The sequence below is a fragment of the Balaenoptera acutorostrata genome, chromosome 15 (genome assembly GCF_949987535.1).
Source record: "Balaenoptera acutorostrata chromosome 15, mBalAcu1.1, whole genome shotgun sequence".
Lineage (NCBI taxonomy): Eukaryota > Metazoa > Chordata > Mammalia > Artiodactyla > Balaenopteridae > Balaenoptera > Balaenoptera acutorostrata.
The window spans coordinates 9,319,378-9,344,588 of NC_080078.1; the positions used below are offsets into that span (position 1 = coordinate 9,319,378).

The following is a 25,211-nucleotide window of genomic DNA, read 5'->3' on the forward strand; positions in this document are numbered from 1 at the left end:
ACGGCAGTGAAAGTGCAGAGTCCTAACCACTGGACTGCCAGGGAATTCCCAAGATTTTTTTCTTAAGGAACACAGCCCATACCCTTTCCTTTTCGAATGAAGTTTGATATGAAATTACAGTCTATTGAACACATAGAAGCAGAATTGCCCTGGCAATGTGTTGGGGAAGAGAAGAACTGTTTGTTTTTCTCATCTCTCCCAGTTGCTCCAGAGGCATCTTTTTCTGAGCCTTTCCTATCTTTCCAACCTCCCTATTCCACCAAACATCCTAATCTCCAGCCATATCGAACTGTTTGCAGACTCTTGTGTCATACTCCTTTCCATCTCTGTGCTTCGGCAAAATCCTTCTTCATCTGCCTTGAACCTGCTTTAAGCCAGTTCTCTTAGCTCAAGTAGCATCTCCCAGCCCATCTTCCCCTTTATCATTCCTTCCCTTTTTGTGCCTCTGTTATCACAGTTAACACGATGAATTGTAACTTTCTATTTACACATCTTTCTTCCCTACTAAACTCAGGGCTTCTATAGATCAGAGACCCTGTGTTTTCCCCCATTACTCTCTTTAATGTGTATCAGTAATAGAATGAGTAAATCAATGAATGAATGGCCAAGGAAGCTGAGCTAGGCCAAAGCCTGAATTAGCAGACCACCAAGTTTTTTTTTAAACAGTTTTATTAGGATATAATTCAAATACCATACAATTTCATAGGGTTGTGCAACAGTCACCATAATCTAATTTTTAGACATTTTTGTCCCGGCCGAAAGTAAACTCTACCCTTTAGCAGTCACTCTCCATCCCCCGATGCCCAAAACACTCCCCGGACCTAGACAAACACTAATCTACTTTCTCAGGCCACCAAACTTAACAAAGGTAAATTGATCACAAATCCTAAAAATCTACCCGATTCTGGAGCATAATGTGAAATTTGGTAGATAATTGCCCCCCTTTATCAATGTGTACTGCAGAAACGCAAACTTCTATTGCAGCTTCAGGTCTGATCTGCAGTTTATTAGACTATTAGGCAGTTTGATAGGGAATTTATTAGTACCAGATCCACATTTAATGAGGGTGGATAGTTTGGGTTGGTCTTGATTTTTACTATTGCTGTTGAAGTCAACTCCCTTTAGCAGTTTATAGTTTGGCAGAAAACAGAGTAACAAAAAACTCGCAGCCTCAGGTAGCAATTGTGAAAGTGCCTGATAATCTCTTCTAGGGTGTTTAGCCCCCTAGAAAATAAGCATTACGTGAGTAGTCGCTTTCCGGAGCTTTTATTTCTAACGCGATTCTTCCAAGAGGCTCACCTCTGGATGGGTGCTGTGCGGGTGTACACGCGGGACAAGAATCACAACTCGGCGTTTAGCGAGGCGGCATTTTCTGAAATGGGTCGGGTCTAGCGCGTCGCCAGGTAGTAGCGTTTCCCTTCGCTGTCGCGCGTACGAGTCGCTTGCGCAGTGACGCAGTCGGCGCGCGGCGACGCGGCGCGCGGCGCGGTGCACGCTGGGATATTTGAGTCTTCTCCGCGGCGCGGAGCCGCGATGTCTCCGCCGGCTTCGGCGGCTGGAGGAGGTGACCGGCGGCGGCCGTTAGCGAGTGTCAGGGACGGCTGGGGCCGGGGTTGGGGCTGCGGCGGGCCGGCTGGGGCGGCGCTTCTCGTCCTGTCGCTGCTCGGCCTCGTGCTGTACCTGGTGCCGGCGGCGGCTGCGCTGGCCTGGCTGGCTGTGGGGGCTACCGCGGCCTGGTGGGGACTGAGCCGCGAACCCCGGGGTTCGCGCGCCTTCTCGCTGGTTCGGAACGCCAGGCGTCAGCGAACACTGCTCGCCTCGCCTCCGGCCAAGTCGGCAGTAAACGGAAATCTTCTAGAGCCGCGGAGCCTGCTGGAAGGACCCGACCCCGCTGAACTGCTCCTCTTGGGCAGTTACCTGGGCAAGCCTGGCCCCCCGCAGCCTGCCCCCGCCCCGGAGAGCAGGGACCTGCGGGAGAGGCCGGGCCGACGCCCACCCGCCCGCACCGCGCCGCCCGCTCAGTCGGCGCATCCCCGTGGCGTTCAAGTTCACCCCTTCCTCCCCACTCCTCTTCTCCGATCCTCTAGGAGGCCTTCCCACCGGTAAGATAACCGTGATCTTTCCCACACCCTTCTCTCTGTCGACGGGCTTTGAATTGAGGACTTGACTTTCAAATCCGATTTTCTTTTTCATTAAGTCCAAAGTGGATTCTGTGTCGTTTTGTCATCTTAAACACCTTGATCTGTGTCAGTCGTCTCCTGCCCTCCTTTACGGTTTGGAATGAGATGTGATGCCACAGCTGTTCCCTTCCTTTTAGTTCTTAAACCTGTCTGAATTTTCATACAGTATAGATTTAGCAGAATACTTGATAAACCATTAAGTATCCCTACTTCTAATGAAAATGTCTTTATCTTTCGAGTGTAGTCATAGAGTATGTTTTGTTAGATTTTTTTTCTTTGGACCACTAAGAGAAATTCTATGGTTAGCTGAGCTCAAAGAGGTGTTCCCAGGAAACACCTCTTTGATTGATAAAACTTGGTAGATAAAGATGATCAAATAAAAGAGACAGCTTCATTTAGTCCCAATAGCTGAGTGATACAAAAGAATACAAAAATTTGGTGAAAATATTAGATTCTTGAAAAGTACATTTATTTGAGAAGATGAATGTTTAGGTGTTATTAGGTGTTAAAAATGTTTAACTTTGAGTGTATGTTACTGATGGATTAGCATACAAGAGTGAAGCATTCTTGAAAAGTTTCTCCTTACACATCCTAACACACACTTTTCTTCCATCGTAGTTTACTTGTGTGGGCAAGCTTTTCAATTTCCCTCTCAAATTGTTGAAGTCCATTGTAGGGACAGCTGTTAAGCAGCTGTCACTTTCTGCCCTTAGATGAAATGGGGGAAAGTTGCCATAAAAATACCATGTGTTCTTTGTTGCTTAGAAAGAGGTTTAAACTCTCTGGAAAATATCTGAACCCACGTGGTTCTTTAGTCATTTAAATTTTCTGACATTCCTTTAAGCTTCTTTGGTATCTCCCATTCTTCACAGGGATTGTGGGACTTTATCACATCGGTTTGTAATAACACCTCGAAGAAGATATCCAATTCAACAGACCCAATATTCCTTGCTGGGGGTGCTTCCCACTGTATGCTGGAATGGTTATCACAAGAAGACTGTGCTGTCTGCTCGTAATTCCAAAATGGTGTGCAGTCCAGTGACAGTGAGGATTGCTCCTCCAGATAGCAAACTGACTCGTTCTCCGATGTGAGTATTGTCGTTAAAAGAATAGACTCCTGTTTGTCCACTTTATTCTTTGGTTATTCCTGTGACAAAGCAGAAAAAGAAGTAGCTGTTTATTTGAATGAGAAATCCCAAATTCTAGTAATTGAACCATCTTTTTGTTTTGTTTGCTTTGGACTGTAGCTTTAATTGCAAAGGGCGATTTCTGTGAGTGTATAAATTATACTTTTGCTTGTTGGTTGGCTTCTGATGTCCAGTGACTGAAGTCTGTGCTATATGGCATGGTAATTAAAATATCTTGATGCTGGAATCTTATCTTTCATTGTAGACGAGAGCAAGTTATCAACTCAACACTGTCCTCACCATCAACTAGTGCCCCAGACCCATGTGCAAAGGAGACCGTACTGAATGCCCTCAAAGAGAGGAAGAAAAGGACAGTGGAGGAGGAAGACCAAATATTTGCTGATGGCCAGGAAAATAAAAGAAGGTAACAGTCCCAACAGTAATAACAGGCCTCTCACGTGGGCTCCTGGGATTTGTTGAAATATAGATCACTCTCCAAAAGATGTAGAGGCCAGCTCCAGTTTGTGACCCTTAGTAGGTCCTGTTCTTTGGCTTTCATGGAAGAGCTTGGTAACAAGGGTTTTAATGCTGTTCATTTCCTAAGACACATGTTAGATAAATTTTGTAATTTACCTTTTCCATAAGTACTAGAGATACGCCAATAACTATTAGCCATGTTAGCTTCATACTTTTGATACAAACGTGTTAAATTTTATTTGTGAGAGAGCATGCTTAAAGTCTTCCCCTCACAGTCTCGTGTTGTTTAATTATTTGGGTGACCACCAGCTGCAGTATTGTGATCGTGCTGAGGGGAGTGCTTGGCAAAGAAAAGTGAGGACTAGGGTACGGTAGACTTATCAGTAATGAGAGTAAAACCAATTTCATTATTTTGTTTTCAATAACTTAATGAAAATGGGTGTTAAGGCTTTAACAGGCTGCAAAGGAGTCAGTTAAGGAGTCCAGTCATTTTTCTAATTCAATAAATTGAGTACCCACTATGTGCCAGAGCCTATTCTAGGTACAGCGGAGAGAGCTTTGAACAAGACGCAGTCCTCATGGGACTTGTTTGAGGAAAAGAGACCAAAAAATAAGGATAACAAAATAAGCAAGATAATTATCAATTATAAGTGTATAGAGATAAAAAACAGAGTGATATAACAGAGGGTAATGAGAAGGGGGCTTCTTTATATAAGGTGGGCAAAGAAGTGCTCTCTGAGGAGACAGTGGACCCCACACGTAAAATCATTGGCCCCATTACCTAGAGAAGATTGTTCATATTCTATAGGTTCAAAATTGGTCAGCTTTGATACTGTAGGTGACAAAATTGAGTAGGGAAATGTTAATCAGTGCAAGTGTATGTATGTAACGGGAAGATCACGTAATCATGACTAGAGATAGGATTGACAAGTGAGCAATTTGAGCTGATGTCAACTAGCTAAGTAGGAGTGGCAGGGGGTGGGGAGGTGTGGAGGTGGGAGAAGAAATAACTATTTTTATGGTGCAGATAGGTTTCTCATGTTCTGCAGGGTGGTAATTTTGCTTGACCCCAGTGAGCCTATAACTGAGGATTCTGTACTATCTTTCCCAGGATGGGAATAAGCAATGATTATGTGCACCATGCATAGGCCCTTCTTGTATGTGATATGTAAAGTTTTTCCTTAATAGACTTGCCATATTAACCTCTAGAGCACTATAGGATGTGTGGGTTAATCCCTAAAGTGTTGTTTTTGTTTTCAATTTGGGGGTGGTAGGATGTTAAATTTGTGATTCTGATACTTTGGTGAGAAGTTAGCAAATAATTGATACACCTGAAGAGTTCAAAAGGTCTTGAAGTATTTTCATACTTTTCTTATTGCCTGGACGCTCTTAGCGTAAATTTACCTTTTGGAATCTTTGGAGTTGAAGCATCCCTCTTCTTGTCTAGCATGGAACCTGTGCTCCATAGGAAGAGTATAGGGTCCCAAGAATATGGGAGTATGATTTAAGGGGAAAGAAAGTAACTTCATTTAATTGAGAGTTTTTTGATTTGTCTAGGCGCCATGATAGCAGTGGGAGCGGACATTCAGCATTTGAGCCCCTGGTGGCCAATGGAGTCCCTGCTTCTTTTGTGCCTAAGTAAGTGAGAATCCATGGGTGAGATACAGACTGTTGGAAAAGGGAATTATCAGAGTTATTGTCCTGTAGGCTTTCTTTGCTTTTCTGCGTTGCTTTATTAGTTCAGGTTCAAATCTTTGAAGTCAGAGAGGAACATTTTGAGTAACTTGCCAAAATAACTATCTTCTAATTCCTTTTAATATTTTTTCATTAATATGGATAAAACACACTAAGGCTAAGAGGGTTTATAAATACATTTAATAACCAAGTATATAAACAGAAAGATCACAAGGTTTGTGCAATGGATAAAATGCAACAATATGAAATTTAAGATAAATATTAAATCGCTACATTTGAGTTTAAATACATTTGAGGAGGAATTGGCTGGGAGGAAAAGTGGCTCAGAAATATGTGTGAAAAGCCTTGTGGTAACGTATATGCTTAATTTGAGTCAGCAGTATGATATGGCTGCCAAAAAAGCTAATGTGCTCCTAGTCTGTGCTGATGAAGAACAAAGACTAGAACGAGGCTGGCGAGTGGCAGTCTTGCTCCTCTTAGTTCTTCTCAGATTGTCTGTGGAGTGCGTTTGGTTTGGTGTACTACACGGTAAGGATGTACACAAACTGAAATTCATTCTCAGTGGAGCAGCTAAGATTTTATGGGCTGGTGGTGGGTAAGGCAGTTTTGAAGGGGTATGAATACTAGCCCAGAGGAGGAAAATCTCAAGGAGAATAAGGAAATTTGGATAATGGTCTCCAAAATATGGAAGGACTGTCACGTGAAAAAAGAAAAACAATTTGCTCAGTTTGGCTCCAAATAGTATCCATGGGTGAAAGTTAGAGGAAATACATTTTCATCCAGTATAAGAATAAACTGGTCTGTTGTTGAGTATCATAACAGGGGTTGGATGACTTATTCTACAGGAAAGACGTACAGGGAATTTCTGTTTCAGTTGGAAGCTGAGAAAAAATGGTTGGTTTCTCTTAACTCTGATTTTTTTAAAAAACAGTTGTATTGAGGTATAATTGGCGAATAATAAACTGCCTGTTTAAAGTGTACAATTTGATAAGTTTTGACTTGCATACACCTGTGAAACCATCAGTACAGTCAAGATAATGAATGTAAATATCACCTCCAAAATTTTCCCCATGCCCCTTAGTAATACCTCCCTCCATCCTGTCCCCATCTCCAGGTATCTGCTGATCTGTTTTCTGTCACTGTAGATTAGTGTGCATTTTCTAGAATATTATATCAGTGGACTCATATATTTGATTTTTAAAATATTTGGCTTTCTCTTCCTGACTGTCAGATATATTTAGCCAAACTGTTAATAATAAAATTAAGAGCATTATGCTCTTTTATTAAGTTTTTTTTTTAAGAAAGATTTTGTGTCCATGGACGAAGCCTTAAAAGAATGTCTTTAATAATACATCTAACTGTCTTTTCCCCTTTTTATTAGGCCTGGGTCTCTGAAGAGAGGTCTCAATTCCCAGAGCTCAGATGATCACTCGAATAAGAGATCCCGCACCTCTTCTATGAGCTCCTTGACAAGCACGTACACAGGTGGCATCCCTAGCTCCAGCCGCAATGCCATTACCAGTTCCTACAGTTCTACTCGAGGTCTCTCTCAGGTACATTTGTCTCGCGCTGTGGGAGAAATGGGTTCCTAGCATTAATTAATCGATCAGCCAGTGTTTACTACCTGGTTATCTGTAGATACCTTCTATCTGTCAGATATTGGGATTATCACTAACAGAAGATAGAAACCCTTAAGTGATAACTATAGACCAGTGGAACAGAATAGAAAGCCCAAAAAGTAAAGCAATCATATGTGGGAACCTGATATAAGACAGAGGCATTTTTGCAGATAAATGGGCAAAGGACGAATAATTCAGTAAATGATATTAATTTAATCAAAAGGTAGATTGAGTCCAGATTGCATTGGATCATAAAAGAAATTTATCCTATAGGCATTGAGAATTTAATGAAAGTTTTTAAAATAAGAAGTGGTTGTAATTCTTTTTTAGAAAGAGGATGTAGTATAGCCTAGGGAACAGAGCAAGCTTTGCTACCAGACAGATGTGGGTTCCAGTCTTGGCTCTGACACCTAGTAGCTCTGGGGCCTTGGGCAAGTAAATCACTTAAACTCTCTTTGTCTCATTTCTAAATCATTATTGTAAAGACTGAAGGTAGTGTTTGAAAAGTACCCATTACAGTGCCTGTTAATAAGTGGGTACCCAATATATAGTAGCTAGGAAAAAATAAAGCATGTGTGGAGGAAGATTTTCGAGGGGAGAAAAATTTTGAGATAAGTTAATCAATCCAGAAGGCTCTTACAGTAATATAAATGAAAGATGAGTTTGATAGGTGAGGAATAGTATTTAATTTGTCTCTTATGAGTGAGTTTGAGCAGCTTTTCATAGACAGTACTAGAGAAACATATTCCAAATGAACTAAAGATTTAAATGTAAAATAGAAACCATAAAAATAAATGTTTGCAAAAGCAGGCTTCTTGGAATTCCCTGGTGGTCCAGTGGTTAGGACTCGGCCCTTTCACTGCCGGGGGCCCTGGGTTGGATCCCTGGTGGGGGAACTAAGGTCTCACAAGCCGTGCGACCCGCAGCAAAAAAAAAAAAAAAAAAGGATGCTAGTGGGAGCATCAGTTGGTACAGTTCCCTAGAGGGCAGTGTGGCCATTGTTATTCGCATTAGAGATGCACATGCCCTTTGATCCAGCAGGTTTACTTTTAGGAATTAACCCTACACATATACTCAAAGACATATACAAGGATGTTGATTGTAGCATTATTTTTGCAGAAGCTTGGAAACAATGTAAACATACCTTTTTAGGGGGCTGGTTGAATAACTTACAGTATTTCCATAAGTTGAAATACTGTGTAACTGTTAAAAACAGTAAGGCAGCTTTAATAGGCACTGATGTGAATGAGCTCAAAATATTATATTTAAAAAGCATGGTACAGAACTGTGTGTATAGTGTCCTCTATTCATGCTGCTGGTTTCTTTAATCTTTTGATGTGCATAGAATAATGTTGACAGGATATATTAGAAACTGTAATAACTATTGGATAGGAAGGAAACTTTTTACTGAATTCTTGTTGGAATTTTGTAACATGTGCTACAATATTACCTTTCCTGGCTTCAGAATCTTTTTTAAGTATAGATAACTGTTAAGTAAAAATTCCCCTGTGCTGGCTATCTCAGTGTCCATCCCATAGGTACCTATTGTTAACATTCCTACTATGTATGCAAACACAGATGATACACAAGATTTCTGGTCTGTTTAACAAAATGGAATCATAGCATATATGGTTTTTCTGCATCTTTTTTAATCATTATATATTTCATAGCATTCCATGTCATGTAATCTATCTAATGGCTGTTTGAAAATTAGAGTATAATGTGCAGAAAAACAAATATAGATGTACAGCTCCATGTAACCACCACCCAGGTCAAGTAATAAATCATTTTCAACATGCAGAAGCCCCTCTCATACCCACTCACAGTCACTACTTCTTCCCTCCTTCCTTCCTCAATATTAGCATCATATATAGTTTTCCCTGTTTTTGAATTTTATATAAATGGAAACAGAATATGCTTTCTTTTGTGTTTGGCTTCTTTCATTCAACATTTTACTTGTGAGATTCATTCATGTTGTTGCATGTGGTCGTAGGTCTTTCATTTTCATTGCTGAATACTGTTCCATTATATGAATATACCACAATTAATTTATCCATTCTACCATTGGACATTTGAGTTTCCTGTTGGGAGCTGTTATGCATAATGCCACTATGGACATTCTTATATGTCTTTTTTTTTTTTTAATTTAAGCATAGTTGATTTACAATGTTGTGTTAATTACTGCTACACAGCAAAGTGATGATTATACATACATATACATCCTTTTTTAAAAAAATTCTTTTTTGTTATGGTTTATCATAGAATATTGAATATAGTTCTCTGTGCTATACAGTAGGACCTTGTTGTTTATCCATCCTGTATATAAAAGCTTCCATCTGCTAACCCCAATCTCCCACTGCATCCCTCCCCCAACCTCCTCCCCCTTGGCAACCACCAGTCTGTTCTCTGTTTGTGATTCTGTTTCTGTTTCATAGATAGGTTCATTTGTGTCATATTTTAGATTCCACATGTAAGTGGTATCATATGGTATTTGTCTTTCTGACTTCACTTAGTATGATAATCTCTAGTTGCATCCATGTTGCTACAAATGGTATTTCGTTCTTTTTTATGGTTGAGTAGTGTTCCATTGTATGTGTGTACCACATCTTCTTTATCCATTCATCTGTTGATGGACATTTAGGTTGTTTCCATGTCTTGGCTGTTGTGAATAGTGCTGGTTTGTATAAGTCTTTTTTTTTTTTCCCCGTACTGCACAGTTTGTGGGATCTTAGTTTCCCGACCAGGAATCGAACCTGTGCCCCCTGCACTGGAAGCACAGAGTCCTAACCACTGGACCACCAGTGGTCTAGGGTTATTCCCTGTATAATTCTTTTTAAGGTGATGTTTCAGTTGATTCTCCTACCAGTGCAGTATGAGATTTTGTTCCTGTGTTTATACATCTTCACTAACACTTGGTGTTGCCTGTCTCTTTAATTACCCATTCCAGTGAGTGTGAAGTAGTAGTAGTAGTAATTTGTATTTCTCTGATTAATAGTGAAATAGAGGTATGAACTGTTCATTGGCCATTTGTATGTCCTTTTTTATGAAGGGCCTGTTCAAGTTTCTTGGCTCTTTTCTATTAGGTTGTCTGTCTTTTTCTTACTGATTTATGTAAGGTCTTTATATATTCTAGATACAAGGTCTCTGTGAATTATATGTGTAGCAACAAGTAAGTGTCCTACTCTGTGGCTCACCATTTCATTCTTTTCACTCTTTTCACTTATGGTTAGTGTATTTTGTGTACTGTTGAGGAAGTCTTTGCCTGCCTAAGGTCATGATGATATTCTCTTATGCTACCTTCTAGAAGCTTTATTATTTTTCCTTTTTACATTTAGATCTATAATCCTCTTGAAATTGATTTTTGTGTATGATATAAGGTAGGGATCAAAATTAGTATTTTTCCATCTAAATATCCATTTGACTCAGCAGCGTTTATTGAAAGGCCCGTCCTTTTCCTATTGCTCTGCAGCACCACCTTTGTCATAATGTGTCAGTATATCTGTAGATCCATTTCTGTTGATAGATTCTGTTTTGTTGCACTGGTCTGTTTTTCTGCCCTGTGCCACACAGTCTTTAAGTTTTGATATCTAGTAGAGTAAGTCATCCAACTTTCTCATTTCTCTCATTCCTCTTCAGAATTGTCTTGGATCTTGGCCCTTTGCATTTCTATATAATTTTATCATCTTGTCAATTTCCACACCAAAAAATTTGCTAAGGTATTGACTGGGATTGCCTTTAATCTGCCAGTTATTTTGGAGAGAGCTGACGTTTACAATATTGAATCTTCCAGTCCATGCACATGGGGTGGTCTTCAGTTATTTACATCATCTTTATCTGTGCAGTGGTTTTACATATTTTTTATTACATTTATTCCTAGGTACATGTTTTTGATGCTATTATAAATAGCATATTAGAAATTTGTTACTGATGTATAGTAATACAACTGATTTTTGTATTCAGAAAATTTGCTAAATTCTGAATATTCATCTGTATATTCTTTAGGATTTTTGTATGTACATCATGTTGTCTACAATAATAACAGTTTTTTTCTTTCTTTTTAATTCTAGTATTGTTTTTTTCTTTTTAGTTCTTTAGAAATTAATTTTTTAAATTTATTTATTTTTGGCTGTGTTCGGTCTTTGTAGCTGCACGCGGGCTTTCTCTAGTTGCCGTGAGCGGGGGCTACTCTTCGTTTTGGTACACGGGCTTCTCATTGCGTTGGTTTTTCTTGTTGCGGAGCGCAGGCTCTAGGCATGTGGGCTTCAGTAGGTGTGGCACGTGGGCTCTAGAGCGCAGGCTCAGTAGTTGTGGCGCACGGGCTTAGTTGCTCCGCGGCATGTGGTATCTTCCTGGACCAGGGCTTTCACCCATGTCCCCTGCATTGGCAGGCGGATTCTTAACCACTGCGCCACCAGGGAAGTCCTTGAATATTATCTTCTTACATACGTTTTTGTTGTTTTGTTTTACTGTCAGACATTGGGGGGGGTGGGGGGACAATGACTTGAAGCTCTGAATGGTAGTATCTTCCTCCAGAGAGGTCTGTCTTTTGCCTCTGGCAGGCAGCTAGGATAGGGACAGATTACCCCTGTACAGTTGGAATTGACATGATTCTGAGTTGGTTGTCAGTTCTTGTGAGGGCTGGTTTATTTCTGATTTGCCCTGTACCCTACTGTGTAGCCTTTGGGATTCCAACCAAAAGCCTAAGGTGTATATTAGGGCCCCTCTACTTTGGAAAGCCCTGAATTCCGGTTTTTGTCTTCCCAGCCCTACAGGGCTGCCAAAAGCTTTTCTCAGCCTCTCAACTGCAGCTTTTACTTTTGGAATGGGCAGTCGCCCTGAGGCTTCTCACCTACTGGCTCCTCTTCTCTGTCTTACCTCCACAGTGTCTCACTGCCTTGGTAGCTCTCCATACCACCGTACCTTCAAACATATGTATTTTATATTTTCTTCAGCACTTTTTATTTGTCCTCCACAGCAGGGTTGGTCTGAAACAACGTAGTCAATATGTAATAACCTATAATGGAAAAGAATCTGAAAAAGAATGTATACACACACATATATGTATGTATAACTGAATCACTTTGCTATACACCTGAAACATTATAAATCAACTATATATCAATAAAAAATAAATAAATGGTGCTTATGCATTAAAAAAACAAACAAACCCATAGCCTGAAACATGGTCAGATTTTGTTTTTAAGCACCCTCACCCCTGGTAGAGCCTGTGACCTACGGCAAGTAATATACTCACTGACACTAATAGCTTCTGGGTGTTTTATTGTAAGTAGTTACCAGTCCCGTTTGTGTGTGATATTTAAATATATAATGCTCTCAGAAGGAGAAGTTCTAGAACGGAGAGCATAGTGTACTTTCAGTTTTGATCATAATTATCTTTGAAATGGTCCATGGCATGAGTTATTTTAAATTATCAGGAAAGTAAGGAAGTCTTTGGAAGCGGAGATTAGAGTAATATGAAAGTTCTTTATGTTGAAACTTCTCTTTCAAAGAAATGTGTACTGAAGCAGTAAACATCCCGAGTAGTCAATAGAGATGACAGCCCTTCTGTTTGGTGCAAGTGGTAGTAGAGATATTTGACTTAATTGTGTTTTTCCAGAGGAGCAGTAGTATATACCCAACGCACAGCTGCCCAAACTAGAAGTTCTAGCTTTGATATTATAAAATCATTACAAATATTAGACTGGTGGCAATTAGAGAAAGTGAACTGTCCTTAGATCTCGTTGTGCGTGACATTGATATCTTCATAAGTCTTATATAAGACTTGTCATTTTCCAAAGTAGGAATAGTAACCCTGGCCTTCAAAACCTCAAAACCCTAGCTTGCATTTCTGACCCTGTCCCTTATTATTCCTTTACAGATACCCTATATTTAAGCCAAAGCAGCGTATTTGTTATCTTGTAAGAGCACCTAATTCCTTCCTGCTTTGTTTCCTTTTCTTGTTCTGTTCTCCACCCGGAATCATGTGTTCATCCTACTGCAAGCCTATAAAGTTTGTCTTTCTTCAGGTGTTTTTGTCAGATGATGAAGGACCATCACAAATGTCACCTTCATCCTTTATTATTCTTCTAACCAAACTCTGCATAATCTCTCTCTTCTTGGACTCCTTTTTAGAGACTTCGTTCATCTCTTGTCTATTATAGTCAATTTGTGTACCGTCCTGTCTCTTTTCTAGATTGTAAATTTCTTGATGATGGGAATGGTCTTGCTTATCCTTGTGTTCTTTGTAAAGTATAAAGGATAGTACCTTTATGAAGTAGGAACTTGACAAAAATTGAATTACAGTGCAGAACTAAATTGACTGCTGGATACATAGATTGACTGTTTCTTTTTATGACTTGCCTTGGTATAGCCTTTGCCCACTTCTCATTTGATACGTTTATTATGTTTATATGGAATTGCAAGACTTTCACTTTTACATGTTAAGGATATTAACTTATCACTTTAGTTGAATATATCTACCTTTTAATTTTGTTTCTAGTTATGTTTTTGTTTCATTTTGGAGTGTTTTTGTTTCCTGTCCACATACATTTTATTTCTGGTTTATGGAAACATTACTGTGGTTGAAAATTCAGATGGTACAGAGTATATAGTAAAGTCTCCTTCCCACATGGAGACATTTTTATTTAGAGAGGTTCTTAGTGGTCCTATGACAGTCTGTCAGTTTTCTTTCCTTTGTTTCTGGAATAGAAAGTCTTTTCCCTACCCCAAGCTATTTAAGAGCTCATTTGGTTTTTTCAGTAGTTCTTTATGACACCTGGACTGTGTGTGTGTTTAGTCTGTGACGTGGACATAGAGCATGTTCCTCCCGATTGTTGAACCAGGTTGTCTTCCACCCCGGCTAAAGGTTAGAATCACCTTTGGCACTTCATTAAAAATACAGGTGTGAGGCCTAAGCATTTGTTGTTTTTTCAGATGGCTGTCCTTTCTCGTTATTTACCTAAGCATAACATAAAAAACTATTATTGATTTCAGCTTTTTTCTCAAGCTCATTCTGAGTCTTGGTTTCCTGACATTAGCATTAGTCTTATGGAACTATTCTACTGCTTTACCACCTGTCTTTGATTTAAAATTTTTATTAAACATTGTTGCCTCCCTGTTTGTGCTTATATGATGCAGTTTTACTGAGTAAGAAATCACTAGAAGCTTCTCAATAGGAAAAATGCCTATGGTGATAGTTCAGTATCTTTGTAAATAGGCCAGAGACAGTGACCCTATTTGCAGAGAGCTTGCTCTTTGTCAAGTACTTTGCTGCTAGGCCCCTTCGAAGGAGGCAGAGATGAAAACAGACTACCTTTGCTATCAGGGGACTCCACTTGGTGAAGAGACAGATGCATGGATAATTATAACGATAAACACCACTGATGCTGCAAAAGTCATAGATGTCATGATCGTATATTTAAAAAAAATAAAGTTAATAAAGTAAAACTGAAAATTTAATGAGAGCAAAACTAAATTAGTTTACTGGCTTATCTCCATTGGAACAGTTTAGTTTACTTTTATCATTTCCACAGACAATATAGAGTAAACATATATGCACATCATAGCTCTAAACCATTACTGAATGTGACAGTCCACTTTTTAATATACGCCAAAAGTACATTCATTCCTTCTACATTTATTAGTTAGCGTTCCATTAGTTTTTCAGACTTTTTCTCCTGTAGTTAATACTGGCAATTGACTTTCTTTTCAGGAGCCTTCCTTCACAAAGAAGTATTTTTTTAGTTACCTAAAAGGAGATTTTATATGCAGTGATGAATAGAACCACAACATTATATTGAAGGTCAGATGATAAACTATCAGCTAGGGTCAGTCATGTTACTTCTGTTTGACTTTTAGCTGTGGAAGAGGAGTGGTCCCAGTTCATCTCCCTTCTCTAGCCCAGCCTCATCCCGCTCCCAGACACCAGAGAGGCCAGCAAAGAAAATAAGGTAATCCATTATTGTTTGCTGTGTGGATTAATGAGAGGTCAGGAAAAGAGGGACATTTACTTGGCTCTTAGGCTTTCTGCAACTCTGATTTGGAGGATCAAAGAAATTAACATCTAGAGAGGACAGTGAAGTGCCCACCTGAATCGCTCTGATCTCTTACAGTTCTTTTGTACCAACTGTAGAGGCCTCTGGCTCTCTTCCTCACACTGTAGCGTGAGTGACGGGGGTGCAGGAGTAGGGGCCACACACAATAGAATGAACAGAGTGAATGATGTCATCAGGCAGCGGACTTCATGTTTTTGACTCCAGGTGACCTTCTAGGTGCCTACAGTCAAGTTGAATGTCATTCTGTTAGGGATCAGATCTGTGACTAGAACTTTCAGGAACTTGGTGGGTTGTAAGTAAGGTTTTGAAGATTATTGATCTGTGCTTGTTGTAAGACAAAGGTTTCTCCTTGGTTTCCATGAACTGCCTCCATTCTTTTCTGTTGGAATTTTCTTTTGACTTCTTTTATTTTTTGTCCTGGCATACTGAGGTCTTATATCATGGTTGTTCTAGACCAGTTGGTAGGTAAGGAGGTACAAGAAGTTATCCAGTACTTTTTGCCAGCAAGTCTTCCTTAAACTTAATTCTGCCTTTTCCTCCTACAGAGAAGAGGAGCTTTCTCATCATTCTAGTTCTTCAACTCCATTGGTAACAGACAAGGAGTCCCAGGGAGAAAAGGGTAAGTTGATGAATGCACTAGAGTGGCTTTTGGTGGTGGAAGTGTTGAGCATTGCCTTGTGAAGGGCCTGTTAGATACAGAGATAGGAGTTTCTGTCCTTCAGAAATTCATAGTCAGGTAAGGGAGAAGGGTGACACAGACAGGTACAGTATAACGTGTGGTAACAGTGGGCTACAGACAAGCTTAGGCTGAGGTATCTGTGACCAATCCGGGTAATTACTGTCCAGCAAGCAGTTGTATACCTGCATTTGGAGCAATTCTGCCTTTATATCCTCTTGACTATATAATCTTGCAGATACCATCCAAGAGCCCAAATCATGGAAGATCGAATCTTTCAGAGATAACCCAGTGAAAACTCAATGTTAAAAACAGGATAGACAAACCTATCCATTTCTGGCAGAGAGGAGGAAGAAAACAAGTCTTTCTTTTTTTAGTTGCAGATAAAACCACATGGAAGAAACAAAACTCGTGGAATTCCCCATCAACACCTGGCAGCTCTGGGCAGCGTAAACGGAAGGTTCAGTTGCTGCCCTCCAGGCGAGGGGACCAGCTGACCTTGGTATGGTCTTGTCCATCTACCTCTGCCCACCCCAGCTTAACTCTGTCTTAGGAAGGCTAAATATAGGATTCTTCCAGTTTCTCCTGATTGACAACTTCTTTTTCTCTTTGGTAGCCTCCACCTCCCCAGCTTGGTTATTCAATCACTGCTGAAGACTTAGACTTGGAAAAGAAAGCTTCTTTACAGTGGTTTAACAAGGTCTTGGAGGATAAGACCGGTAAGGAATGTAGATCAGTTTCACACCCCAGAGAGGGTTTGTTTCCTTTGGTTTTATTTTGGTCTTTCTCATCTGGGAAATCCATTTGGGTCCTCAGTGGAATCTGGAGAACAGTGAGCATTGAGATTGAAGGGAAGCCTTTCTAAATGAGTTGTCCTGAGGCCCTGAACTCCCCGTGCTCCATGATATGCCACTGGAAAGGATTCCCAAACAAGGGAGGACAATGTCATCTTTTCTTTCTTCCCTAGATGCTGCCTCAGACTCTGTCACGGAGAACGCACCTACCAGTCAGTCTTCTTTCACTTTTACCCTGCCTGCTGCTGGGACTGCTTCATCCCCAACCTCCCTCCCAGCCCCAAGCACGAACCCACTGCTGGAGAGCTTGAAGAAGATGCAGAATTCCCCGGGCCTACCATCCCTCCCCGGTGAGTGGGAGAGCTTACTTTGGAGCACGTAATGACATCAGCCTTTGTTTAGGTGGAAGTAAAAGCACCATGCCCATCAGTTGCTGGAAATTGCTGTAAAGATTGAACCTATTCTAACTTCCCAAGCCTGAGCTGGTGCAAGCTTAAGAGCTTTAGAAATCTGTAATCAGGACATTTTAGGGAAGGGCTGCAACACTTAAAGCTGGGGAAGGCAGCTTAGCTTTGGTAGTCAAACAGCTCTTGATTTGAAACCCAGTCCCTTAGCTGCCCTGAGCCTTGTTGTCTTCATCTGTAAAATAAGAACAGTGCTCACCTCATGAGGTGTCCCTGAAGTATAAACGGTCGCGTGGTTAAGGTGTCTTGTCACATGCTTGCTAGACCGCAGGCACAAGGTAACAGGCTTCCAAGGACCTGCCGGCTGTTCCAGCGCCTTTGCCTTCTTGGCACTGCATACATACACACTCCTCTACCACGCTTCATCCTAGTGTAGAAAATATTAGGTACTCAGCCTCTCCCAGGCCTCATGGGCAGAGGCCATTCATTCATGGTCATACGCTCTGTACTCAGCGCCTGGTGGGTGAATGCCATATAGTACATCTTTGTTAGATGAATAAGGTATATCTACATAATTAATTGGACTTGAGTTCAGGTAATTGGATTTTTCTTAGTTTCTACACATTTAACCCCCAACTGGGCCAAGTTTTATCCTCTTCTATCTTTCTTATGACCTGTGAAGGGTAGAAATTATGAACACTTCCTTGACTTTCAGGAATGAACAGTTTAAAGGCCTGTGATATAGATTTAGTCATAATTGTTGACTGTTGAATCCCTAGCACTGTGCTAGGCATTGAACACTGCATCACGTTTGAGATATTCCAAATTCACTTTCTCTACTCTTCTTCCCAGAATCTGCTGGCGTGGCAACCACTGTGGCCCATTCGCCTCCGAAGACACCCAGCCCTCTGGCCCCTCCGGGCTCTTCAGAGTCAGCACCCCTTCCAGGCACCTCCTCAGACTCCAAATCCACCACCACTTTCTTGGGACTGACCCCTGCTTCTTCCCCAGGACCAGTCACTGACGCCACCAAGTCACCTCCAGACCCTCAGGCTGAGACATCTGCCAAATCCCAAGCCCCGTCCGCCCCGTCTCCCAGCCCCAAGCAGAGTATTCTGTTTGGAATGCTGAGCACCCCACCTGCTAAGCCTCCTGCCTCTGTGGCCCCTGCTGTGTCTTCAGCATCTCCCATGTTCAAGCCCATTTTTGTGGTCCCACCTAAAAGCGAGAATGAGGGCCCCTTGCCCTCTGGCCCTTCCAAGGTCACAGCCGCAGCATCTTCCAGCTCAGCCATCCCCACGACGACCAGCAGCCCACCCCTCACTTTCAAGCCTATCTTTAGCAACATGGGGCCGCCTGCATCCATGCCCATGTTAACACCCTTCTCCTTCAAGCAAACAGCTACTCCAGCCACTAGCACGAGCGCCCCTCTCTTCAGCGGCCAGGCCAGCGCCACCTCCGCAGTGGTGTCCATGACCACAGCCAGCACCTCCGCGGACTCCGCTCCGAAGCCCGCGTTCAGCTTCGGTGTGTGCACCGTGACCAGCACCCTGGGCAGCGTGACTAGCACCACCACTTCCGCCTCCCAGCCCTTCCTCTTTGGGACTCCCCCTGCTTCCGGTGCCAGCTTCACCCCCGCCGTGGGCCCCATATTCCAATTTGGCAAGCCTCCCGCCATGCCCGCTTCAACAGCAGTCGCCACCTTTGGCCAGTCCCTTCCCAGTGCCGCCCAGACAGCCCCCAGCAGCAGCAGCAGCAGCACGTCCAGCTTCAGTGGCTTTGGCGGCACCCTCACCGCCTCAGCCCCGGTCACCGGCAGCCAGCCCACGCTGACGTTCAGTAGCACCACCGCCCCAGCGTTCAACATTCCCTTCGGCTCGAGCGCCAAGCCGCCTCTCCCGTCCTACCCAGGAGCCAACCCCCAACCCGCCTTCAGGGCTGTGGAGGGGCAGCAGCAGGGGGCTGCCAAGTCGGCGCTCGTCCCCAGCTTCGGCAGCTCTTTCACTTTTGGAAACTCTGCAGCCCCGGCCCCGACTGCGGCCCCAGCACCAACCCCGGCCCAGCCAGCCTTTGGCGGCACCGCGCAGTCGGCCTTCAGTGGTCTGAAGGCCACGGCCTCTGCCTTCGGCACCCCTGCCAGCACCCAGCCAGCCTTTGGCGGCACCACAGCTGCCTTCTCCTTCGGTGCAGCCACCACCTCTGGCTTTGGCGCTACAACCCAGACCGCCAGCAGTGGGACCAGTAGCTCAGTGTTTGGCAGCACGACACCATCACCCTTCACGTTTGGGGGATCGGCAGCCCCAGCCGGCGGCGGGGGCTTTGGGATCAGTGCGGCCACCCCAGGCACCAGCTCTGCCTCTGGAGCGTTCGGCTTTGGAGCAGGACAGAGTGGGACCACTGGCAGCACGACCCCTTTCGGGGGAGGCTTGAGTCAGAACAGCTTGGGCGCGCCCAGCCAGAGCACACCCTTTGCCTTCAACGTGGCCAGCACGCCGGACAGCAAACCTGTGTTTGGAGGTAAGGTCAGGGGTTGACATGGTCTGCTGTGCAGCGTCTGCTCTTGTGGAGCTTTACATTGTGGTAGTGAAGAAACAGGTATTAAATGTGTAAATAGAGTGTCAGGTAGCAATAAATGTCTTGATAAAGTATGTGATTAATGACCGTGGAGGAATGCCTTTCTGAGGAAGTAACAAATTTAATCTCCGAGACTGTTTGTGACAAGAAGAGTTTGGGGTGTGGCTGCGGGGAGGTGTGTGAGAGGGCACCGCAGGGCCTGTTGACAGTAGTCGCTTTGGAGCTGGGGAGAAGATGGGATGGGATCGCAGGCAGCTTTGAGGCTGGAAACGTGTGCTTGTGAAGTTACAGTGAGGCTAGTCAGCCCTGTTCTTTTTCCCCAGCGACGTTCAGTTACGAGATACAGACCTAAAATAAGTGGTAGCCGGCAAGGCCAGCCTGTTGAAACTCACCAAGTAAAGCAGGAGGGGCGGTGGCCGGGAGGTCCTCTGAGGCTGAGGAAAAGCAGAAGCAGGAGCCGGAGTTGCAGCAATGGCGAGCGGGGAGCCAGTGTAGTGCCTGCAGGGGAGGTGGGGGAGCTGGCGCGGCTGTGGGGACGAGGCGGGAGTGGGGAGTAGAGGGAGAGACTGGGGGCAAGGCCGGGCCCCAGGAAGCGAGAAAGATGCCTGCCCCACCCCGGCCCCCGGGACGAGGAAGAGCCATGAGAGAAGGCAGCCCTCCCCGCGGGGCTGCAGCGGGCACAACGGCAGCACTCAGTGAGGGCGGGGCGTTTGCTGGCAGCTGAGTCCCAGTGGGCCCCGGGGGGAGATCAGGGGACCCACAGGGTGGAAGGGAGGAGACAGGTGAACAAGGAGAAGAGGCATAACGCTTCTAGGCCTGGTGGAAGGGAGGTAACCCGGTCAGGCTAGAGGTGGCGGTCCACTGATGGTCATCTGCTGCTGTGTTTGGTGGCCAAGGGAATGCAGAGGCCCTACTCCATAGGTGGTCAGAAGGCAACCTGAGGGGCTTGTCTCCACTGCGGCACGGCTGTTAGCAGGCTGGGAGGCCCACCTGGGGCAACGCGTGTTAAGGCCTCCTTCCAGGGGGCTGAATGGGAGCTAAGGGGTCCTGTGGGGAAGGCCCTGCCGGTAGCGGACCTCCCCACTAGGCTCATTACCCTCTGCCTTGAGGCCCTCTGCTCTCCAGCCTGGTCTCTATAGTTCTCTGCTGTCTCTTCTTCCTAGGCACCTCCACACCCGCCTTTGGTCAGAACACCCCTGCCCCTGGGGTGGGCGCATCAGGCAGCAGCCTCTCCTTTGGGGCGTCCTCAACACCCGCCCAAGGCTTTGTCGGAGTTGGACCTTTCGGTAAGCGGCCAGTCTCCTTGTTGCCAGTGTGACCTGCGTGTCTCCTCTCTGAAGAGGGGTGGGGTGGGCTGGCAGCTCCGGCTCTCCGAGGCCCGTCTGGGAGTCCAGCACAAGCCAGGTTTGGAGCTGGGCAGCGGAGATGAGAAGGAGCCAGACTGCTGGGACGCCAGGTAAACATGCTTTCCTGGGCCTTGCTCCCAGCCTATCTGTGGTCTTGGGATTTTGCCTTTTTAATCAGCCCTCCCCTGGAAGGACTTCTAGAGCTTGGCGAGGCTTTCTCCCAGCACCCGGTGTTCTTTAGAGACTGCTCTCAGGTAGCAGCTACCCTGATGAGATCTTGTTGAATCTTTCCAGGATCGGCGACCCCCTCCTTTTCCATTGGTGCGGGATCCAAGACCCCAGGGGCTCGACAGCGACTGCAGGCCCGAAGGCAGCACACCCGCAAGAAATAGTGTTTGCCCCTGCCCCCCACACCCCCGCCACCCTTGCCCAAATCTGGACCTCAGCACCTGCTAGGAAGAGCCTCTGACCCTTCCAGTTCCGTAATGCAGACCTGCCCCAGACCTCTGGCTTCGGCCACCAGGGAGGTGGTGGCAGCCCCAGGGGCTGTTTCCCTCTTCCAGGAAGCAGAAGCCTCGGGCCTCTCGAGGGAGGGGGAGGCAGGATGTGGCAGGGCAGAAGCCTATTACTACCTTACTTGAACAGTTCCACTGGTGAGGCTGGAGAGAACTAAAGAAACATCTGTACATATCGTCCACTGCCTTCCCTGACTCTCGTTTAGTGTATGAGCTTGGTCAGGCGGCCTCCCTTCCCGCCTTTTCCCTGAGAGCCATCTTTGCCAGAGGGTTGCAGGAGGAGCCCTCACCCACTTGCATCTCTGATATGCATTTGATGGGATTGGGGGATGGATTAGCCCTAAAACTTCACCTTGGTTGGCTTGGCTATAAAAAGTGGTTCTCCCCCTCTGGTCCCGTTAGGGGACTCTGTTTCCCCATTTCTTGCTGCTTCATCCCTTACTGGTTCCTCGCAGGATCGATTCCTTTTAAAATGATCCTGACTCTGGCTTTGCCTTTGGAGGCCCCAGCGGGTGCTGCTCCTGCCGTTCCACTTCCTCCCGCCAAGTCCGAGCCGGTGTTTCATCCCCGACCCTCTCTGCCAGTTTGGCCCCTAAAAGCTTGGTGGCTCAAGACTGTTAGCCTGGCAGACCCAGGGGTGGTACCTTCCCCAGGAGAGGGAAGCTCCTGGAGCAGGCAGGACGCCCCCGCTGCTTTCAGCTGCCTCCTCGCCCACCGTCCCCATTGGCCTCATGGGCTCGTCTGCCTCTCCGGGATTGTATGTCTAAAGCCTTGTCCTGTGTTATTTTGTCTGATGCTCGTGTCTATCGCTCTTTGAATCGAGTTTGGAGGAAGAACTGAATTGTATGAGTGGCGGCATGTTGGTAGTGCCGGACTTAACTGTTTCTCAAGTTCCTGGGGCCTCGCTAATTGAATGTGGAAAGTAGCACCACTTTACGGCTACAAGTGCCGAGTCTTGAATTTTCAAATGGTGTTTTGACTTTAAGGGCTGGCAGCCCGAGGAGGATGGGTCTGAGGGGAAGCAAAGGCCTCTTCCCTCTGCTGTTTGTTTCCCACCTGCCAAACTTCACTGTAGGCTAGATCACTTGTAGTGTATGTTAGAAAACCTAAATTTAATGAACCACATTTTAAAATTGTATCTTACTTCCTCCACCCCTTCCTTCCTTCTTCCTCGGTTCCAAAACCACATACCCCAGGCCCAAAAGCCTTGCTGCCATGCCCATCCTCTTTGGAAGAAGTATGAATGCGTGTGTCTAAATTAAAAGGAAAAATATTTAAACATTTTTTAACAAAATAAAAATTTATTTTTGTATTTAAGCTAAATTGCCTTTTAAATTCCTTCAAGCTTGGTTCATTGAGGTGGTTAAGTATAGAAATTTAGCTGTATAGTTAAGTTATGCCTGTGTGAAGAAGAGGCTCAAATGCTGTCCCAGGCAGCTTTCCTGAGGGACTAGAGCTCCTTCCGGAAACACAAAATGTAATTCTTATTTTATAAATAACGTGATGTAGATGTAACTAGTCCCCCTCCCCTTGGTGAACGAGGGTGAATGTTTTGTGGCAGGGACTGCGCCCCCCCCCCCCGCCCCAAGGAGAGCTCTGTTAGTACTTAACTGTTGTGTGTGGAGCTGAGGAGGGACCCAAGCCTCAGATACCTGCTGGGATTGGAGGGGGGTGGAGCGCGGGTCTAGAAATCAAGCTTCTACCTATACCTTACATAAGGTAGCCCCTCTCAGCTTAGTACGCACAGCTAGTTTACCTCAGTTCCACAGGCAGGACAGTTGATCCAGAAGCCCCCTGAAGCGGGCGTCCTGGCGCAGCCTGAGTGTGAGCGCATGAGTGCGGGTGTGGACGTGTACATGCACTGGACAGGGACGGGAGGCTGGGACTTTCCATTACAAATAAAGACTGAATTCCTGTGAGTCTAGTTGGAATTTTTAGTATGAACGTGAGATTGTTCTCCTTGCTTGTGTCATTAAAAAAAACTGTGATCTATCGTAGACCATGTCCTGCCTTTTATTTTTGTGGGAAGCAGTGCATCTCACCAGCAAGAACGGAGCCCAGGGAAGGGACCCACAGCACAGGGATATCCGCTCTTTCCAGCTGGAGAAACGGGGTTACCGGTTTTCTTTCTCCAGCCATAAAAAGAGCCCTTCCAAAAAAAACTGCTGCCTGGGGCTGAGGGCCCGAGACTAAGCTTGAGAGGAGGACCTGAGGAGTCAAAGCTCTGAGCACCTGCTACATGTCAGGCTGTGAGCTGGGGGCAGCTGTTGCCTTTCGCCGCCTCTTCTTTCTCTTTGGGGCTGGGTTGGGTGTAACTTCTGGGGCTGATGCTTCAGCCTGTGAGACGGAGCTGGAAGAAAAGAAGAGTGAGTTAGATGTGCCCCAATCCTCCAGCGTCTTCCAAGCAGGCCCCCTGCTCACTCACCTTGGCACCTCTACCCGTTCCAGTACAGCAACGAAGAAGCCACCAGTGAGCGTGGTCTCAGGGGAGGCCCGGAGGCAGTGCTCAGCGCCTGGAAAAGTGCCAAGGCCTCGGTGCGGCCAGGAGGGGAGGACAGGAGCCAGCCTGCAGAGGAAATGGAACGGGCTTCTCGGTAAGAAGGCGGCCCCCGGCCCAGACCCTGGTGGACACCCACTACCTGAAGGCTGCCGGGCTCCGCTGCAGGGCGGCTTGCACCACGTCTTCGTTCTCCTCTTGGTAGAGGGAGCACGTGGAGTAGACGAGGCGCCGCAGGGCGGGGAACGTGAGCGCGTGGCTCAGCGCCCGCTGCTGGAAGGCGGCCAGCGCTCGCAGGCGCTCCTGGCTCAGTACGCCGGGCCCGGGCTCCTCCAGCTGTCTGGTCAGCATCCCTAGGGAAGAGTGCTTTCACCACACGCTGCCTGATTTCATATGAAATCCCCACATACAGATGAGCACGTCTGACCATTCACAGGATAGTCTGAGCCAGAACCAAACCCGAGGCCAAAACAAACGACAACCGCCACACACCCCCATCCCCGCTCTAAGGCTGCTCTGGATCTGTGGGGCCCTCGGCCGCGTTTTCCCCCATCTCACCAGAGCCACTACAAGAAGGATCCAGCAAGATGTACTGGACCCGACGATAACGCTGGTCTGAGGGCGAGACCTCCAGGAAGTCCCGCTCAGCCAGCTCGCAGCAAGAAACCCCGGCCCGGGCCAGCAGGGTAGCCGTAGAAGCCAGCCGCTTGGCATCCAGGTCAAAGGCAAAGATCTTCCTAGAGAGGAGGGCAGAGTTGAGGTGAACTGAGAATTTACACAACATGTAAGAGCCCACAGGTCTGACACAGTAACACGTACTTGAAGTCAGGACACACAGAAAATCATACTTAAATGTCTTTAAATTCTCAATTAATATTTAAAAGGGTCAGTAGGGGGCTTCCCTGGCAGTCCAGTGGTAAAGATTCCACCTTCCAATGCAGGGGACATGGGTTCGATCCGGGGTCAGGGAACTAAGGTCGCACATGCTGCGGGGCAACTAAGCTCGCGCGCCTCAACGAGAGCCCGCGTGCCTCACACTACAGAGCCCGCGCTGCAACGAAAGGTCCTGCACGCCTCAACCAAGACCCTGTGTGCCGCAACTAAGACCCAACACAGCCAAAAATAAATTTAAAAAAATTAAAGTGAGTCACGTGAAGTTTAAAACAAAGTTAAAAAAAATAAAGGTCAGTGGTTAGAAATAACTGCCCAGGGCACTGTGCCCCAAGGGCTAAGGGATTCACATCTCACACGTG

At 45.3% G+C, this 25,211-nt stretch overlaps 2 protein-coding genes across 2 annotated transcripts in view; one reads left to right on the forward strand and one right to left on the reverse strand.

Annotated features, from left to right (window-relative positions):
• The first annotated feature begins 1,460 nt into the window (after nucleotides 1-1,460).
• Nucleotides 1,461-21,379, forward strand: POM121C (POM121 transmembrane nucleoporin C). Its single transcript, XM_007186557.2, has 13 exons — nucleotides 1,461-2,102; nucleotides 3,053-3,268; nucleotides 3,573-3,731; nucleotides 5,342-5,422; nucleotides 6,861-7,032; nucleotides 14,956-15,047; nucleotides 15,698-15,771; nucleotides 16,206-16,330; nucleotides 16,445-16,547; nucleotides 16,796-16,972; nucleotides 17,879-19,543; nucleotides 20,764-20,886; nucleotides 21,241-21,379. Exons 1-13 carry the CDS (start codon nucleotides 1,534-1,536, stop codon nucleotides 21,336-21,338), a joined length of 3,654 nt encoding a protein of 1,217 aa, XP_007186619.2. The 5' UTR covers nucleotides 1,461-1,533; the 3' UTR covers nucleotides 21,339-21,379.
• Nucleotides 14,535-25,211, reverse strand: part of NSUN5 (NOP2/Sun RNA methyltransferase 5) — a 38,959-nt gene continuing 28,282 nt past the window's right edge. The window contains exons 7-12 of the mRNA XM_007186556.3: nucleotides 24,517-24,695; nucleotides 24,101-24,311; nucleotides 23,887-24,027; nucleotides 19,993-23,811; nucleotides 17,286-17,453; nucleotides 14,535-16,650 (exon numbers count right to left, since the gene is read on the reverse strand). Coding sequence (XP_007186618.2) covers nucleotides 23,697-23,811; nucleotides 23,887-24,027; nucleotides 24,101-24,311; nucleotides 24,517-24,695 — 646 coding nt within the window. The 3' untranslated portion in view covers nucleotides 14,535-16,650; nucleotides 17,286-17,453; nucleotides 19,993-23,696. The remainder of the gene's footprint in view (nucleotides 16,651-17,285; nucleotides 17,454-19,992; nucleotides 23,812-23,886; nucleotides 24,028-24,100; nucleotides 24,312-24,516; nucleotides 24,696-25,211) is intronic.